Source organism: Xyrauchen texanus, chromosome 44 (genome assembly GCF_025860055.1).
Source record: "Xyrauchen texanus isolate HMW12.3.18 chromosome 44, RBS_HiC_50CHRs, whole genome shotgun sequence".
In the NCBI taxonomy this organism is placed as follows: Eukaryota; Metazoa; Chordata; class Actinopteri; order Cypriniformes; family Catostomidae; genus Xyrauchen; species Xyrauchen texanus.
In genome coordinates, this window is record NC_068319.1 from 18147018 (window position 1) to 18165451 (window position 18434).

Here is an 18434-nt window from a genome sequence, read left to right on the forward strand (position 1 = left end):
ATCAAATCGCTTGACAAGCACAGATTTCTGTCCTCTGTTAAAATATACTTGTTGGGGCATATTGAAGGATCCTTCCCATTTTTAAATAGCCAATAGGCTTTTGTTAATGCATAGCCACCACCCATTATTTGCTACTTGCTGGTCGATTGCAGGGGGAGGGGATATTCTCATTCTTTAGAGTACTTGACTGGATACAAATTTGTGTTGTGCAAGATGAGTCATCAGAATTTTTGGTCCATTTCCCAGAAGAGAAAATCAAAAATTTCTCTACAAAAACACATACATCACCCAGACGTCTATTTGATGTGTGTGTTTACATCTGAAAGACGTATTTGTTACATTGTTTGCTCATCTGCAATACTTATGGCAATGTTTTGATGTCAATGAGATATTCAGCAGATGTCTTTGAGACTATTATAATTTAGAATGTTTGTAAATCTGATCTTTTTAAGATGTTCAGCAGACGTTAATTAGATTGTGATGTTCTCCAGATGAAAAGATAAAAAACGGATATCACAGATTAGCATAGAGATAGCCTCAAAGCTAACGCATATGGATTAAAAGGGTTCAAACTCAAATTGTTATATCACTGGGTCTTTAAACATCAAATATTCTCTGATTTTGTCCCTTCATGCAACATTTACAACATGGTCTCTTGACAAGTCACAATAATTAGTACGTCTGAAATCATACAAGTTGGCTCATAAAAATGTGTGCAGCTTTTACTCCCATAGATAAAAATAAAGGAACCAACAAACAATGTAATTATGATTTTTCTTAAGTTTAACCACAAACCCATCTCGAAACCTAACCATGATTTGAATAGGAGAATAACTTTTGTATACCACAGAACAAAGGAAACATTGGGGTTTGGACCAAGATGAGGGAATCGTATTGCAGGTAATTGACATTCTGTAAGTCAGTCATTTGTATTGCAAAAATAAATATGGAATAAGGAATGAAATTGTTTGCAAATGTTTCCTTTCTTAAAGTGTTTGATAGAAGGCTAGTTAAATTATGATGCCTGTATTGTATCAATTTGAAATTCTGTTAGTTGATTGGTTGGTCTCTATGAAAATAAAAGTTGTACCATTCTGTGCAAGTGAAGTCATATGGTATATTAAGATTTTGCCATCTCATACGACTTATTTCCACAAGTACCATGTCATCATGAGACTATGTTGGCATTTTGCTTTCAGTGAGGATTTTAAAATTACTTCCTTCGTCAAATTGTCCTTCTACTTTACCCATTACATCAAATCCTGACATTTTTCATCCATACTGATGTCCCATTGGCTGGCAGCTGTAGCACTGGAGACGTTGACCTCTGGTGTGAGGGCCATCACTTCTTCACTTTAAATAAATACAGATTATTCATCTATCATGTCCTCTCCAGGGCTGTCTTTATACCCTATATATACTGTACGTGTTTGTGTGTGTGTGTGTGTGTGTGCGCGCACGCACCATTTTCATTAGCTCCCCTATGAGTCCCTTCCCAGCACAAGGTGATCTGTTATTGCCTGTCTAACCCTGGGGTGCCATGATGGATGTCAGTTTGTGAGTTATTTCTCACTGTGCTAAACCTTTATTCAGTCTTCTGTTGAGATCCTGGTGAGCAAGGGCTCATGAGTGACCCTTATATGTTGTCTTTAGCTGCTTAGGGGACATCTTTAGTAGGTGGAGATGTTCACTGAATGTAAGCACAAGTCCCTTAAAAGTCTTGGTAATGCTTCTGGGCAGCTACTATTGATGTAGGTAACACGCAATGTAAGTTCAGTTCCTATCTACTTGTATGGGACCAAAAAAAAACAGCCTGATCTTGTGAAAATTCTGTATATGCAAAATTATGTTGCATGGTTCATTAGATGTATTGTGGCAGTTCAAAGTTAAAATGTCAACCCTGTGGGACTAACAGCGATTTAAAAGTTCTTTCAAACAGATTGAGTATTAACGTTTAATACAACAAACCAACCCTACCCTAAACATAAACTTAAACCTACCCCACATAAAAAGTGTCATAAAAAGCAAACACGATTTGATTTGCAATATGAATTTCACCATCAAAAACATTTACACACATATTGAGCTACTATGGAAGTGTCACAAATCACAGAGCCTGTGATTTGGTGTCATTTTTGACATGAGCCAATCATTGATCTTATCACGGAAACCACACATGTAAAAACATTTAAAAAAAAATTGTAAATCAAGTTGGTTATGTAACGCAAATGTTAAAATTAGGGCTGTCAATCAATTAAAAATTTACAATTTTTACATTAAAAATAGAAATGAATCCCATATATACTGTCAATATTTCTTGAGAAAGCTGCTCAAATAATAATAATTAAATAATTATAGTTCATTTAAATTATATTGGATTAAATATATATCATAAAACTAAATTATTCACATAATTAAAATGCATCATATCATTGTGGCAGACAAGTAAAGCATTGATTAGACAATACAAAAATTGGCTGTAGAATCCAATGTATTGTTTATTTTCATATTTTTGAACATAAGCCTATCATTGGCCAACAGTTCACAGCAATCCGTTTTTGTAACTGAATTTGTCAGTAGTCCGAGATTTATTTTAAGGGCTTGTCTAAAGGCACGTCAATATATACCTGCATCAGGTGGACACTTTTGGAGCATCTTATTTTGGTAATGCCACGTCATAAACATACCATTTTTAGGTTGCTGTGTCAAGTTAAACGTAGTTTAAAACTTAAAACACGTCTTGAGATCCAAGTGTTCGGATTTGCGCTCCATCAAGCTGTTTTTGAACACAAGAATGTGTTCTTATCGTGTGCTATCGCTAGTGTCAAGCAAGCCTGAGTGTGTTTTTTTCTCTAGGAGCTGCATGTTGCCTATACAGCTGGGATTACGCTTACTGCCCCCTGGAGAAAACAGATGGTACTTCAAGCTTGAATTGCTCCTGTGGTTGGAATTTTCCATATTACGGTCCGGAGACATGATCACTTGTGTTATTGTTTTTTTAACAGCCCAAGTTAAAATGTTCCGCACTTATACTTAGTCATGCATTATAGTAAAAGTTATTAGATGTCATTAAATAGCATTGTGTGAGTAACTGATAATCTGCCGTTTAACTTGTGATTTGTGTCAAAGGGAATAAAAGTCATTGTTGTTGTAACGCCTCTGGTGTTCATTTGTTTGTTTGTTTATTAGTTTATTTGACAGGGACAATGTACATTAATTAGCATTACTGCAAATGCACCAGAATTAGCCAAAAGGCTATTTTTCATCCGTTGTCCCTGGACAGATCGTAATATTGTCTACCTTAAAAAGAAAACAGCTTTAAAACATTACAAGGAAAATACAAAATATAAAAACTATAAAACAATATAACTCGTTAAATCCTTTAAATTAATACAGTGTACAAATTCACTATATTTTCAACATTAGGTTAAAATTAAATATAATAATGTTGAACACAGTTACCCAACAGGGACACAGATGACAGTACGATCGGGTAGAGGGAAATTGTAGCCTATATACTTATTAGTGTTGACATGACTGGTGTAATATGAACCAGTTTTTTAGTTGCTTTTTAAACAAAGTGTATGTAGTGAGTTCTCTAATATTCTGTGGAACAGAATTCCAATTCTGTGCTGCTGAGACTGAAAAAGCATGCTGGCTGAATGCAGTTTTCCGCAAAGGAACAACACAGTCTCCTCGGGCTGACCCCCGTGTTATTCGCTGTGAGGAGTTTCTGATGTTTACAAATTTACTGAGTGGGAGAGATGACAGACCATAAATTATTTTATATAACAGACATAAGTTAGAATACTTGATAGCATTTTCCCAGCTTAAGAGTTTATGCTTTTGTAATATGGTGAGATCTAAATGATTTTTTATCCAAAATTTTGATTGTTTGCTTATAAAGTGACTCTAATGGTTTTAACGTTGTTTTCTTTGTTTGTGACCATGTTGTAAGGCAATAAGTGATGTGGGGCAAAACCATACTATACATAAACATTTTGGCGGCCTCAGTTGATAGGTGTGATCTAATAAAACGGAAATTTGCGATATTAAATTTAACTTCGATTACAAACCAGTTTTATCTGTGATTTAAAGGTTAGTTTAGAGTCTATTACGATGCCTAGATATTAAAATTCTGACACAACTTTTATTTTTTCCCCTGACACATAAATATCATGCTGATTGTTTGTAGTGTTAGATTTCGAAAAGTACATTGAAACTGTTTTATTTACATTAAGTTTTAAACAAGATTGATTTAACCATTCAGAAACTTGAACCATTGACTGTGTAAGCTTTTCAGCAACTTGTCTCCTGTTTTTACCATGGGTATAAATAACTGTATCGTCAGCATACATTTGAATAAAGACGTCTGGACAACATGACGGTAGGTCGTTTATATAAAGCGAAAATAACAGTGGTCCCAAAATAGAACCCTGAGGAACCCCGTTGACGTAACAAGAGGCGGTGAGTGGCAGTCACTAATCCTGACTGACTGTGGGCGATTCGAAAGATATGATTTTATCCATTTTACTGCATCTGATGAAAAATTGTATTTATTTAATTTGTTTAATAATATTTTATGATTTACAGTATCGAAAGCCTTTTTTAGATCGAGAAACACAGCTCCAACCACACCACCTTTATCCATTAGATGTTTAATATTTTCCATAAAAAACAATTTGCAGTTTCCATGGAATATTGAGTTCTAAAACCAAATTGCATAGAGTGAAGGGAAAATGTAGAAGTATTTAGATGTGTTATTATTTGTTGGGAAATTCATTTCTCTGCAACTTTTGATACTGTAGGTAAGATGCTGATTGGTCTATAATTATCCACTAACAATGGATCTCCATTTTTAAAAACTGGTACAACACGCAGCGGACTTCCACACCCTAGGAAATACTGCCTCAATAAAGGAGAGATTAATAATTTTAGTTACCGGTGTTAACAATGTGGAACTGAGTTCTTTCAGCATGCACATATCTATACCAAATATGTCTCTAGTTCTGGAAGCTTTTAATGTTCTAATTGTCTGTAAGACTTCAGATTCTGTCACTGTCCTTAAATCGAAAATAGGCTCTGAATTATTTATCGGGCAAATTTTTTCATTATTAGATGAAAAACTTTGAGCAATAGTTGATACAGATTCAATAAAAAAATTATTGAAAGCATCTGCAACTTTGTTTGTGTTATTTATAATTTGTCCATCTATCTTAATTTCTACAAGTTTTTTCTTTTTTGTGTCCACCAGGAAACTGCTGCAATACTGCGAGCCATGTAAATATAATTGAGTGAAAGTTTAGGCATAGTACTGTGATTCTATGAGAACAGGTTTTGAAAAAATTGCTGGAAGATATATTTCAATGACACATTTCAAATCAGAAATAAAAGCTGGCAACAAATGTATTACTAATTTTCCTTCTTTAGCCAAAGTTACACAAAACAGGAATTTTTTGTTTGTTTGTCCATTTCTAGAGTAAAATAACAAAAATGTTATTGGCTCCTTTAACTGAAAGGTGGGATTTCCACTCCCACAGATGCAATATTGAAAGTTACAATTTGTTCAATCCATTTTTCTACGAGTGGCCCATCTCCTCCATTTAAACTGTTTTTGGATTAAGCTAGTGGCAGATCCATTTTTCTCTTTTGTGGTCAATTTTATCAGTTACAAGATTTCGGCACTAATATGGATGTTTTGTTTTTATTATTAAATTTTCTCTTTGAGGGCTTAGCATTTCCAGGTTTATATTGCAGTGCCTTTTTTACACATTTTACTTGTTACTATTATAATTTACAATAGTAAAAACAATAAATAAATATGTAAGTAACAGCACCTCAACATAATAATTACACAGTAATTACATGTAGCTCATTAGTATTACATAGTAATTTCCTGTAGAAGTACACAGTAACATGAACATTGTAAAATAAAGTGTGACCCACTTCCAAAAGGACTAGTTGCCTTTTAAAATATAGACATGGATCTTAAATCAGCGATCTTACAGTACATGTCTAAAATCAAGAGTTTAGCTGTAGCCTGCTCTCCTCATGTGTATGTGACTCAGTTATGATTTAGTTTTGAATGACGCAAGTAACTTTCATCAACTTCTGTACTTTTCACTCATGTTATCCGTGAATAGCGCTCTTCCTCTCTGTTGTACTGTAACATTTCTTCCGTGAAACAAACAAGATGATTTGAGCTTCAGCAGAACACATATTGAGCGCAAAGGCTGAAGGTTGAATGCAGCTCCATATGTTGCTGTTGTCGTAGCTGTCTTTCAACCCCTTTCTGTCTGTGTCTTGCAGGAGCTCAAGGTCAGTTCCCCATCGTCCATAACATGACCGTGACAGAAGGATGGATAGCTAACCTGACCTGTCGTGTGGAACACAATGACAACACCTCCCTCCAGTGGTCAAACCCGGCACAGCAGACACTCTTCTTTGGGGACAAGAAAGGTGAGTACACAAGTAAAACAACAAAACTCACATAGCTTCCAGTCTTGTGTGTTACTAAGTGGGCTAGAGAACTCTGAATACTAATTCATATTTAACAGATGAACTTTTAAGACAACATGAAATTTAAATTGACCCTGTATAACTTCTTAATACATGTTCTTGGCCTCTGAAATTACATTCTTTGTCAGCTGATGTCTTCAGTCCATCTTATTTATTAAACTACCTCATTCCAGTCGAGTATGTAAAAGCCACTTTTCATAATCCAATCAATTCTTAAAGGATAAAATCAAGTCCTCCCCAACATTATTCTCATTGAACGTCTTGTTTCACTTCGAAATATGTCAAATTACAGAGGTAAAATGGGTTGCAAATACCATTTCATGTTGACTTTAAGATTCATATGGAATGTCCTCAGCTCTTTTATTACCTTTTTGTTGACTTGTGATTGCAATTTCAGTAAGATCTAGTAAGAACTGCTATAAAGTCCCTTGGAGTTGCATTTGGATGTACAAACGCATGCAACTGTATCTCATTGACTGAGTCAAGGGTCTGGATTTTATCCCACACTGGGCTGGATGTAGTAAGATGGATTTGTGCTCACCTGTTGCATGATTGGTTTCCTATAAATTTTGAGAGAATCAATATTGGTCCGAGCAGGCTTTATAAGACACACTTTTACCCATGTATGCCTTTAATCAAGAGCCAATGCAAAATCAACAACTAGACAATCTCTTTCGCTCTTTTGCACTCCCGCACGCACAATCATGAATACATGCACACACATACTCAAGAAAGTGGGACAGCGGGTTGATTAATGTTGTGGAATACAAACAGATTACATTTGATAAATGAGGAATGGAAGGTGAGCCATTTAAAGGACTCACCAGTCAAAGAATGCAACGTTAAAGATATCTACTGTTTGCAGATCAGATCGATACAGAGCAGGAGCTTTATCACAGCCACTGCAAATGGCCCGTTCATTATGTCAGCAGAGCTTTTCATGTGGAAGTAATCATGGGACATATTCAATATACACTGGATTTTATTATGATATTGTGACGCTCAATATCTGAGAATGCCCAGGTTGTTATATATGGAGATAATAAATGTCCTTTGGTTTTTAAAAAGATCTATTTGTCAAAGACCTACCTTGGTGTATGCTTGCACATAGAGCTAACGTGTATTGCATGATCAAAGGAGAATACATTGAATCAGAATATCAATTAGCTTTGAATGGCTGATTATTGTTTCTGTGTGGCGTCTTTCAAGGGTAGCACTGGCTTCCATCTGTACATAAAGTTGCTTTATGTTACTAGAAATTGTCCTGGCAATCAGCAACAAGAAATAGAAACTAGAGAAAAAATTATTCTCAAAGCGTTGATGTTGGCTTGACATAACCTTGTCCAAAAGTTTAAAAAGCCTTGAAGTTGTAGGCCTTATGTACTTGATTGTTTGATGATTGATTTTGTCCTAGATGATTTAACATTTTTAAAGTGGTGATGTAGTGGTTACATATCAGGGTTGGTAACTGAAAGATTATAGGACGGGGTTGTGCACAGTGTTTGGAGATTTAAACTGTGTGTTCCATGAGCTGATGAGTCATTGAAAGATAAGGGTTTCCAAGGTGATACAAATTCAAAATCTATTGATAATGTTGTTGTAAAGCAGTCAATGGAAAGGAGGAGGTGAGAAATGGCTTTTCAACAAAAATAATAGTTTAATAATAAACTAAAACAGAAGACACAAACACACACACATGACGGACATGTCCGTAAACTATCTCTCTCTCCCGCACAGTCCTCCGCAGTCGGCCTTTATCCCTCTCGGAGGCTTGATTAGCCTGATAAGGGACCGGGTGTGTATGATCACGACCCGGCCCCGCCCTCCGCCCTGCCACAGTAGTTTAAAATACACGTCAAATTCATACAAATATATTTTTTTTTCCATGTGGGTTTCATAAAATCTATAAAATATGTATAGCATTTTTTACCTAAAAAAAAAAATACAAAATATCTATATATTAGTCCTAGTCTAGATTGGGAAAACCATTACAAGAAGGTTGTGATTCCCCTCTCCCATCCCAGCGTTCAGAAATATGTCAAGATTTTTTATTGCAAAGCAAGGTATTTATTTGATGAAACGAGAAAGGTAGGCGAAAGGCTTCAGGAGGGGGCAAAGGCCAATGTAACAAAAAGTTAACAAATTCCCAAAGGGGGGGGGCAATTACCTTACCTAGAATTTTTTTCTATATAAACGTAACATAAAGGTACCCTAACTCCCTCTCTGCCCAGAAACAAGAGAAAGCAGATATTAAGCAAAATGGCACCCAACTCCCTAAAAATGCTCCCAAAGTAATCCTTCCCAGGAATACTTGACTTTGGACCATACCTACTAACACCTTTTAACAATAGCTCGCTCGCTCGCTCGCTCACTATACAACAACTCTCAATAGAGTATAACAACGCATCTGAGCCAGGAAAGGGGAGACGGGGAATGAAGCTTTCGAGCAGCTTTTATCATCCTGCAGCTCACAGCCAGACCAATCAGGAGATCTCTTCGTTAGTGCTCTCACCTGGTAGTGATTAGAGTGAGAGGGAGAGAAAGAGAGAGGGGGGGGGTAACTCAGATAACTGCTCTGTTCAGTTGTTGTGAGAAGAATAGCAACTCAGAATATATATATATTATTTAAAAATATATATATTTTTAAAACAAAATGTTTCATCTTTTGCATTCACGGGTCAATCGTGACTCAGGCATCATTTGTGGCTTTACACATGACATTTACACATAAATCTATAATTTAAATTTTTACTTATTAACACTTCACTTACATTTTGCCTCTTTCCCATACTCTCTCACACATTTTTTTTCTCACTTGGACTGCATATTGTTTACAAACATGCACACACACATTCCTTGTACATTTTGTATAAAACAGACATAACAGATGTAATAGACAAAACAAATAAACTAAATTAAATTTACTACTGTCTAAAAGGGGTGTGGCGAGAGCAAAAGTTCATGCACACATCAGTCTAAATAGGGCTTGGAAAAGGAAACTGTCCACATTTTACTTTGCAGCCATCTGATGCCGAACCAGCTTGCAGCATACACACATATCAAGATTTGGCAGTTCATGCAAGTAAATAGATTTTAAACAGACAAACAGATTTTGCTGAAAAACATAGTATAGAAGTATTAATGGTGTATACTTGAATTTTACAGTTGTTTTGATGAAGTTTAGTTGTATTTAGTTGAAGTTAATTATGTTGATTTCATAATTTTTGACCACCAAGATATATTGAGCAGTTATGAGTGAGAGGAAAATTATTCACATTATTAGTAATTCTCATATTACAATTATATATTATATTACATTATGTAATATTTAGATAACGTTTCACAGAAATTTTGATTACAAAACATGTAATTACATGTATCACACTGGTTTTGCTGTATTTAATGTTTATTTTAAAATGTCAAAACATTTCTACATTATATAAATTAGATATTAATTAATAACTTTTATTTTTGTCATTTAACATGCCAAATCTTTTTACATGTATGAACAGTTAATAACTTATTAATTACTTACAATATAGTTTTGGATGAAAACCATTGGGTTATGATTTATTTCTAAGGCTGAATTCCACCACGTCAAAACTGACCAGCGAATGCAAAAGGTGAATGCAGATTATGAACGCAATAGGAGGGTTAAGTAAAAATGTATTAAAATACTTTCATTGCACCTTGAACACATGAGAACAATCACAAATGTATCATTCATTTCATAAAAGTTTTCAAACATATTTTTCAAATTATTATAATTTTTTTACCTACATCATAAAAAATTCAGTCAAGAATATCAAGAGGTTTTCTCAGTGTTACTCCATATGACCTGAACATAATGTGACTTTTCATGAAATTGTCAAAATATCTAAATTTCTTTAAACTTCACACACAGTAATGAGGGTCTAAAGGGGTACCTTGCATGAGCGCTTTGGGACAGTTTGGCATCAGTCTTGAGGATGGAAACCATAAAGCTGGCTCCTAGATATGATCATGTGTGTTTTTTTAATTAGTTGTTTGTAACAGTTAAAGGACGGGCAAGGAGGTGGCGGGAACCGGCTGAACAGTAAACGTAACTTTTAATGATATAAATGAACTTAAAACAACATAAAACATAAGGACACACAGATACGCGTGTCTCTCTCTCTCTCTCTCTCTCTCTCTCTCTCTCTCTCATGCTCTCCCACTGATCAAATGATTCAGCGCCAGCCGTGTGGCATCACAGCCTGGCCCAGGACTGGACTGGGAAGAGAAATCAGCCCGGGATGTTACATGTTCGCTGTACATTTCTGCATATCTTGGCGCCGTTTTGAGATCCGTTCTGCATAACGCATTATGTTGCGCATTATTTTGAATAAATGTTGCTTATCGCGGCCCATTCGGCACGCTTCATGGCCGAACTACTGGCCCGCTCGGTTCTCCCGATTGACATTCCGCCCCTGATCAGCCCAAAACTGCGTCGGCCCACCGGGAAAATGCCCAGTATGCCAGATTACCAGTCCAGCCCTGGCCTGGCCACGCCCTCCGCCTCGTCACATTGTTATAATTATTAAACGCTTGAATATTTTGTGTCATACATAATATAACAGCATGTTCCACGGCTCTGTAATTTAACCCAGCTTGGCTCACCACTCGCCTGCCTGTTTTTTAAACCGGTCGAAAGTAATTTCAGTCAGATCTGCTCTCACGCTGTGCTCACACAGCATTTCTCGCAATTACATCCTCCTAAAGCAAATTCAAAGGGAGCAAGATGTGATTGGTCAAGCAGCACCTGCTAAGACATTCATATGTGTTTTTCTGTGTTTGTAAGAGACAGGAAGATTGTCTGGATGTGCTGTGTTGACTGCAGTAAGATTTGCAGGCGTGTATAGACTGAATCACTCAACCATTTAAGCATCGAGACAGATCGCTCTTTATGCCAGAGCAATGGTTTAATTATTAACACTGCGAGCTTCAGATCCGACCGCAGAGTTTCACATTTGGTAAACAGCGAAATAAGAAGCATGTCAAGAGCGAAGAAGAGGAAGCGATAAAGTGAGGTTGTGAAATCTGCCTGCCAGGGATGGTGTCTGATTTGATTTAGAGTTCGGTGCAATCCAGCTGAACACAGAGGAAGTGTCTCTGCAAGCTCCAGTTTGTAGCAGGGAGCTGCTTGAATAGTTTATCCTCACAAGTTGTCTTGTCCTCACAATCTTATCTCAGACTTGACAGAAAACATCAATCACTTAGTTACTCACAAATTTAATTGCCTGTTACACCACATTGATCAACCACTGGTCCATTGTGTTTCAGTGTTGGTCCTTACCAGTGTCAGAAATTTTAGGAAATTGTTAGTTGCATAGGTTTAAGTATTTGACCCCTAATTCGAAATATTAATGGGATAGTTCACACAATAAACATTCTGTGACTTGACTATTTACTCACCCTATGTCGCTCTAAACATGTTGGACTTTCTTTCTACCGTGGAACACAAAAGATACATTTTTAAAATAAAATGTAAGGGTTTATTTGCCAAAATGACAAATTGATAGTGACTTTCATGCTTTAAAAAGGACACACAAAAAAAGAAGCATTAAACCACAGAGGTTATCTATACCACTCATGCACTATTTTCCAAGTCTTCTGAAGACATACAAAAACTTTGTGCAATGAACTGAATGAAATTTATGTTGGAATTCATTCTCAAATCGAATAATTATTTATGTGCATTAATCAAATATGGCTGCTATGTAAAAACCCTTATTGCTTCTCATTGCATCTTGTGACCAAACGTCATGACATCGTGTCACATGGTTGGTAACAAAACGCGATAAGAACCAGTGAGGTATCGATTTTTTATATGAGCTATGTTTGATGTTAAGAATGTTCGATGTTACTACCATAGCCAACATCACCCGAAACTGCAAATTATAAAAAGAAAAGTTGAATTTTTGAAAAATATCCTGGCCACTTTTTTCCAAACAATGTAAATACAAGAGCAATGTCTGTCAAACTCTAAATTTACTTATAAAGTACCATTAAAGTATCATAAAAGTAGTCCATTCAAATTGTGTAGTATATTCCAAGTCTTCTGAGGCGTTAGCGTTGTCTGAGGAACAGACAGAAATTTAAGCTATTATTCACTCCTGACATCTACCCTAGCTCTCCATGGCATGCTCATGAGAGAAGTGGCCAGTAATGAGTAAGTTACAAAATAAAATGTGTTCCTCCCTCATGTCACATGATGACAAGTATGTGATGTGTAAGTGTGATTGTGGGATAAGTGCTCCATTGTGCTGTTTTTAACAGGTTTTGGATCGTTTTTGCAGCCTACAGGAAAGTGAAAATGAGTCAAGGGAGAAAGGGAGATTGCAGACACGCGCTTGGCCAAAGGGGGGGTGTAGGAAATATTTACAGCTGTTATTTTATTTGTTTTTTATCATCTGTCATTGAAGTCCCTTAGAGCACACGCACAGGTGCAGATGTGCATTCTCACCGAATGGCACTCGTGCTAATCACTGTAGTACCTTAATTATGTGTATGTTCTGCACATGTGAGGTTGTGTGCCATTGCACTCCTCTCCTGCCAAAGACTCAAAACTGATGTTGAAGGACACAGTGCCCGTAGAAAGGAATGTAATTACTAGAGTAGAGACCACGAGCCTTCACTCCCTCCTCCTCCTCCTTATTCGATCCCTTGGCGCTGATTCTTGCCACACTCTCAAACAGACACAGCAGAGAGAAAATGATTAGGAAATGATTCCTCTCGACTTCTACAGGTGCTCCATTACTCTCACATTACTAAGTCACTTTATTATGCCTGCCATCCCCTCTTCGCTCTGTCTTTGTCTTTCTGCTCCAATTTTTAATTGATTGGTGTGTGTCTTTGTTTTTTTTTTTGTGTGTGTGTGTGTGTGTGTGTGTGTGTGTGTGTGTGTGTGTGTGCGTGTTTTTGTGATTTACGAGGACAATTTTGTAAGTTACAAACTGGTAATTACAAGGTTATTATGCTATAAATGTGATTTATGAGGACATTTCTAGTGTCCCCATAATTCAAATCGCTTAAAAATCATACTAAACAATGTTTTATTGAAAACGTAAAAATGCAGAAAGTTTTCTGTGAGGGTTAGGTTTAGGGGTTGTGTTAGGTTTAGAGGATAGAATCTATAGTTTATACAGTATAAAAGTCATTATGTCTATGGAAAGTCCTCATAATGATAGGTAGACCAACATGTGTGTGTGTGTGTGTGTGTGTGTGTGTGTGTGTGTGTGTGTGTGTGTGTGTGTGTGCGGCTCTTTGTGGCAAACCTTGTTTGCAATTGAATGCACAAAGGTGATGGCTACACTTAAGTTGTTTGTTGCATGTCTGCAGGCCTTGCTGGAAAAAACCAGATGATACCAATTTAAGGGGGAGAAAGCAAGAAGTTCAAGCTGTGTTTTGAAATATAGTTAACCAGCTCAAAAATGTCTAAGAGGTCTACAAGCTCTAACCAGGTTGACCAACTATCATCCAACTGATCAACCGCACAGTTAGCTTGAATCAGCTTGAAACCATGTAAAATCAGCTACCATTTAGTGGCATTTTTAGCAGGTATTTAGCTGTTTAGTGTTGAAGTTTGAAGTTGGATTAATTTATAACATTCTAACATTATAGTAATACAAATTTGAAATGTTTGCATTATGATTTTGAAAATTGGGGCGAAACTGTGCTTGATTGTCATGAAATGTCAAAAAATGTCACAATGCAAATAAATACAATTTAATAAATGTATTTATTTTTATTTTTTATGTACACTACACTTCACTGAAATGTTTCTCATGATCTTAAAAATCTTTTGTCTTTCTTCTCGTCCCAGCTCTCTCTCCCTCTCAATTACGCTCTTGCTCTCTCTCTCTCTCTCTCTCTCTCTCTACCATATCTTTTTTTTTTTGGCCCTATGAATAAAATTAGCCTTTCTATCAATATGAAATGCCTTCAGTTTCCACTCCACTAAAAGAGACCTATAGAAATTGAGAGTATGAAAGTGTGTGTGGAGAGCAAGTGTGCCATCTTTCTGTTAATCTATTTATCTGGCCCTTCCTGGCCTCGTCAGGCTACCACTGCTTAACACTGTGTGTAATGGTGCGTCATCAGCCAAATCCTTTTCTATTTAAAAAGACAATTTTATGGCTCTACAGCATCTGTTTATTACAAATATGGGTTTATTATGAGCCGAGACCCCATTTATTTTCAGCCTGACTCATGTCATTGCATACCACCATCCTTGCTCTATGTCTCTCGCTCTCTCTCTCTCTGTCTCTCACTTTTCTCCTCTCGTCTATACCCTGAAATTGATTGACTGTTTAATTTGACGTTTAACAGCTCACAGAGAGTGCAGCTCTTTATAGTTCTCTCAAGGGCTCCTGCAGTTTTCCGCTGCTCAATATTTCTTCGTGCTGAAAGCACGTCGATACCCACAATTCCTCCTGCTCTCCTCACCTTTGAGTCCGTGCAGTCTGACCACTCATGAATTACACCTTAACGGATTTGTGTGCTCACCAGACCAACAAATTAACTCATTTAGAATAACTGTTATGGCATATTACACAGAAATAATGCACAGAATTCCTATTACCCATGAGAGTGTCTGCTCTTATTTAAATGTGAATCTTATCCACCTTGTCCTTCCCATCAACCGCTGCAGAAGCATCAGGACCATTCAAACAGAAGGGACGCATTCTCCCTTAGATTTTTAAGGCAAGTGCATTTTCAATGAAAGAAAAGAAAAATAAATAAAGTTAGTTGTTGCATGATTATTTTAGGTGTTTGTCTAAAACTCTCTGGCAGAATTTACTTATTTAACATCTATCATACTTTTTGTCTTGTTTTCCAGTCAAATTATCTGAACATGATCTTAAAAAAGATACAGTTACTTCAGAAGCAAAGTGACATTTTTAGAGAAATGTATCAAACCTTAGTGAGGATTTAGCTTAAAACAAGGCAAAATGAATCACAATTTTGCTTGCTTTATACTAATGCAAGCTTAAAGTACATGTAACTTTGTGTTTTTTATTAGTCGCATCAGCAGGGGGCAGACAGTGCACCTCAACACACCCCACAAGCAGTGAAGCCACAGAATGAAATCTGGTCACACAGGACAAGTTCTTGACAGCTGGATGAAGCAAACAGAATGCAGGGATCTCGAGACGTGATTTTCAAAGTTTCAACTATACTTTGAACTTGACATAGTGTCCTAAAATGCTGCATTTATAACCTGAAAAATACTGAGGTGCTCCAAAAGCTCAATTATCGTCAGTTAAAAATAGTGCAGATGGAATGCAAGAACTTGTCAAAACAGGACACACATATATATATATATAGGGCTGTCGATTTAACGTGTTAATTCAGTGTGATTAATTTTATAAAAAATTAAAGCAATTAATCACAATGCCCCCTACCGTAATAAAAAAGATCCCTGAGAAATGCAAGCTTGTAGTACCACCTGTTTACTCCAGAGGGCAGTAAGTGAAACTTCAGCTGTATGGCAACGCGTAATTTATACTGTGAACAAAACAACCCTTCAGCACAGCACAAACATGCGTTATGTTCTTGCATCCTTAGCGCTCGATGGATCGCAAATTCAAACTAAGGGATATCAAGATGTGTTCTAATAAACTATATTTAACTTGACATAGTGACTTAAAAATTTTGTTTTTATGACGCAACGCACCCGAGATGCTACACAAGCATGTCTGACGCAGGTGTAAATTGACGGGCTCTTAAACAAGCCCTCATAATAAATCTCCAACTGATTGACAAATTCACTACTGAAATGGATTTCTGTGAACTGTATGCCAATGATTGACTAATGATCAATAATATGGTAGTAAACAATATACAGATATACAGAAATGTATATATTGGCTTACAGGACTCATGTTTTACTAATGGACTCACCTCTACTTGCCTATCAAGTGTCTGAGTTTGTGTATGTGATTGGTCTGCTGGTGTAGGAGCGATTCCTCTCCTGTTGGTGAGTTTTAGGTGTTTGTTGCAGTTATTCTTCACAGTTGGAAAAACAGATCGATGGGAGAAAAGTGGCTCCCTCATTTTATGCTGGGATGAACTGTGTTAGCCTAGTGATAACAGCAACACGATGATCTCCTCAAGCTTTTAGCATCAAAATGTGATGGGTTGAAAGCGAATGATATTATTTTATTATTCTTTGGCATTGCAGGAAGTGATTTAAAAGACTTTGATTTAAATGGGATGTATCATTAAAAATTATGATGCCGTATAGAAATCTTCATGGTTGTGCAATCAGAACCATCATGTCTATCCACATTTACATCAGATTCATTGTTCAGAAACTTCAACCGAGGAGGTAATTTACATACTGTATAATCAACTTAAAATCAAAAGTGACTCTATTTAAAAAAAAAAAATTTGAATGATTATTTGATGCACATTATTCCAATTAATTTTTTATTAAAATTTTTTTATCTTCTTACATTGAAATGTTACAACTTGCTCTGCCTCTGAAATGACCCATTTTACACAAATATAAAATAAATTTAAATACAATAAAGATAAAATAAAGTTCTGCTCGCCAGGATTTTTTTCATTATATATCCAGTTTCAGAAATATGTCACATCACAGAAGTCAAATGGATTTTGAATGCCGTTTCATGTTGACTTCAAAGGTACAGAGGAAAACACACAAAAAGAGGATGAGAAATTCTCATGTAAAACTAAATTATAGTTGTTTGTTCAATAAACCTTGGCTGATACTTTAAGTGGACTTCAGGGACAAAAATAAAAAAAAAACATGTTGAATATGGCCCCTTTGAGACTTTGAAGTACAGTTCTGGTTTATGAATCTTACAATATTGTGAGTACACATTGTTGACCTCAGAGCTTGAGTGTGGGGAAAGTTATTCCTTAAACGAGGGGCATAAAAACCTTGCTTCTCTCTTATTCACCAAGAAGACAATACGGCCTGAAAATGATTGAGAGGAATGTCTTGTTACACAAGCCTGAGTCACAGGTAGCTTATTAAAGAAGTGACCCGTCAGCTCACCATATCACTGTGAGACAGACTCAGGCAAACAGAGACAGGAATATTTGGAATTCATTATTTTCTTCCAGTGTGTGCCAAGCTATCACAACTGGTTCCTCAATTACCGGAGCCTAAACTAGCACACATCTCAGTTCAGAAATACTTTCCCATACGCAAACATATTCAGACAACATTATCTGCCTTCTTATTAAGTCATCATCACCCAGTGTTACTCATTGGTGTTGTCAGTAATGAAGTAAAGTGATGAGGGGAGAGCATTGTTTGGAAGAGTTTAGAGAATACATTATTTAAACAGATTCAGCAACAGTTGCTGCATGGATTCTGTTTCCTGTCACACTAAACTGACTTCCATTGTTAAAAATTCAGTAGTTCATCTGTAACGGCAGTCTGCTGCCCTGTCCTAAATGGTACACTTGATGTCTTACATAGAGTACTTGCAAAGACCGCCGCTTGCATGTGTCTATGAAGTCCTCCTTGATTAATATAATGGAATTTTATGTTGAAAATGAACTGTTCTATTTTCATTTGATTAAAGATTTAAGGAAATCATTTGTAGACACCCTTTTAATGATAAAATTGAATGAAACTATCGAATACGGAATTCAGAAAAAAATATAACTGAGGAGGCAGGCAAGGAATGAGGATCTGAATGCAGCTTTTAAATTAAACAAAAGCTAAACAAAGAACTCAGAATAAAACAAAACAAAAGGGAACCAGGCATAGTACATGACAACACATGTGAAGACTGACAAAAAAAAAAACAGGGCTTAAATACACAAGGGCAAACAAGGGAGGAGGAACACCTGATGAAAACAATCAGGGGAAACAAACATGAAAAAGAAAAACTACAAAGGACTACAAAAATAAC

The 18434-nt window shown here is 36.3% G+C and overlaps 1 protein-coding gene across 3 annotated transcripts in view; it reads left to right on the top strand.

Moving 5' to 3' along the window:
• LOC127636505 (cell adhesion molecule 2-like) overlaps positions 1-18434 on the top strand; it is a 556717-nt gene that overhangs the window by 460562 nt on the left and 77721 nt on the right. For all 3 annotated transcript variants that reach the window (XM_052117020.1, XM_052117023.1, XM_052117021.1), the window contains one exon: positions 6310-6459. In XM_052117020.1, coding sequence (XP_051972980.1) covers positions 6310-6459 — 150 coding nt within the window. The remainder of the gene's footprint in view (positions 1-6309; positions 6460-18434) is intronic.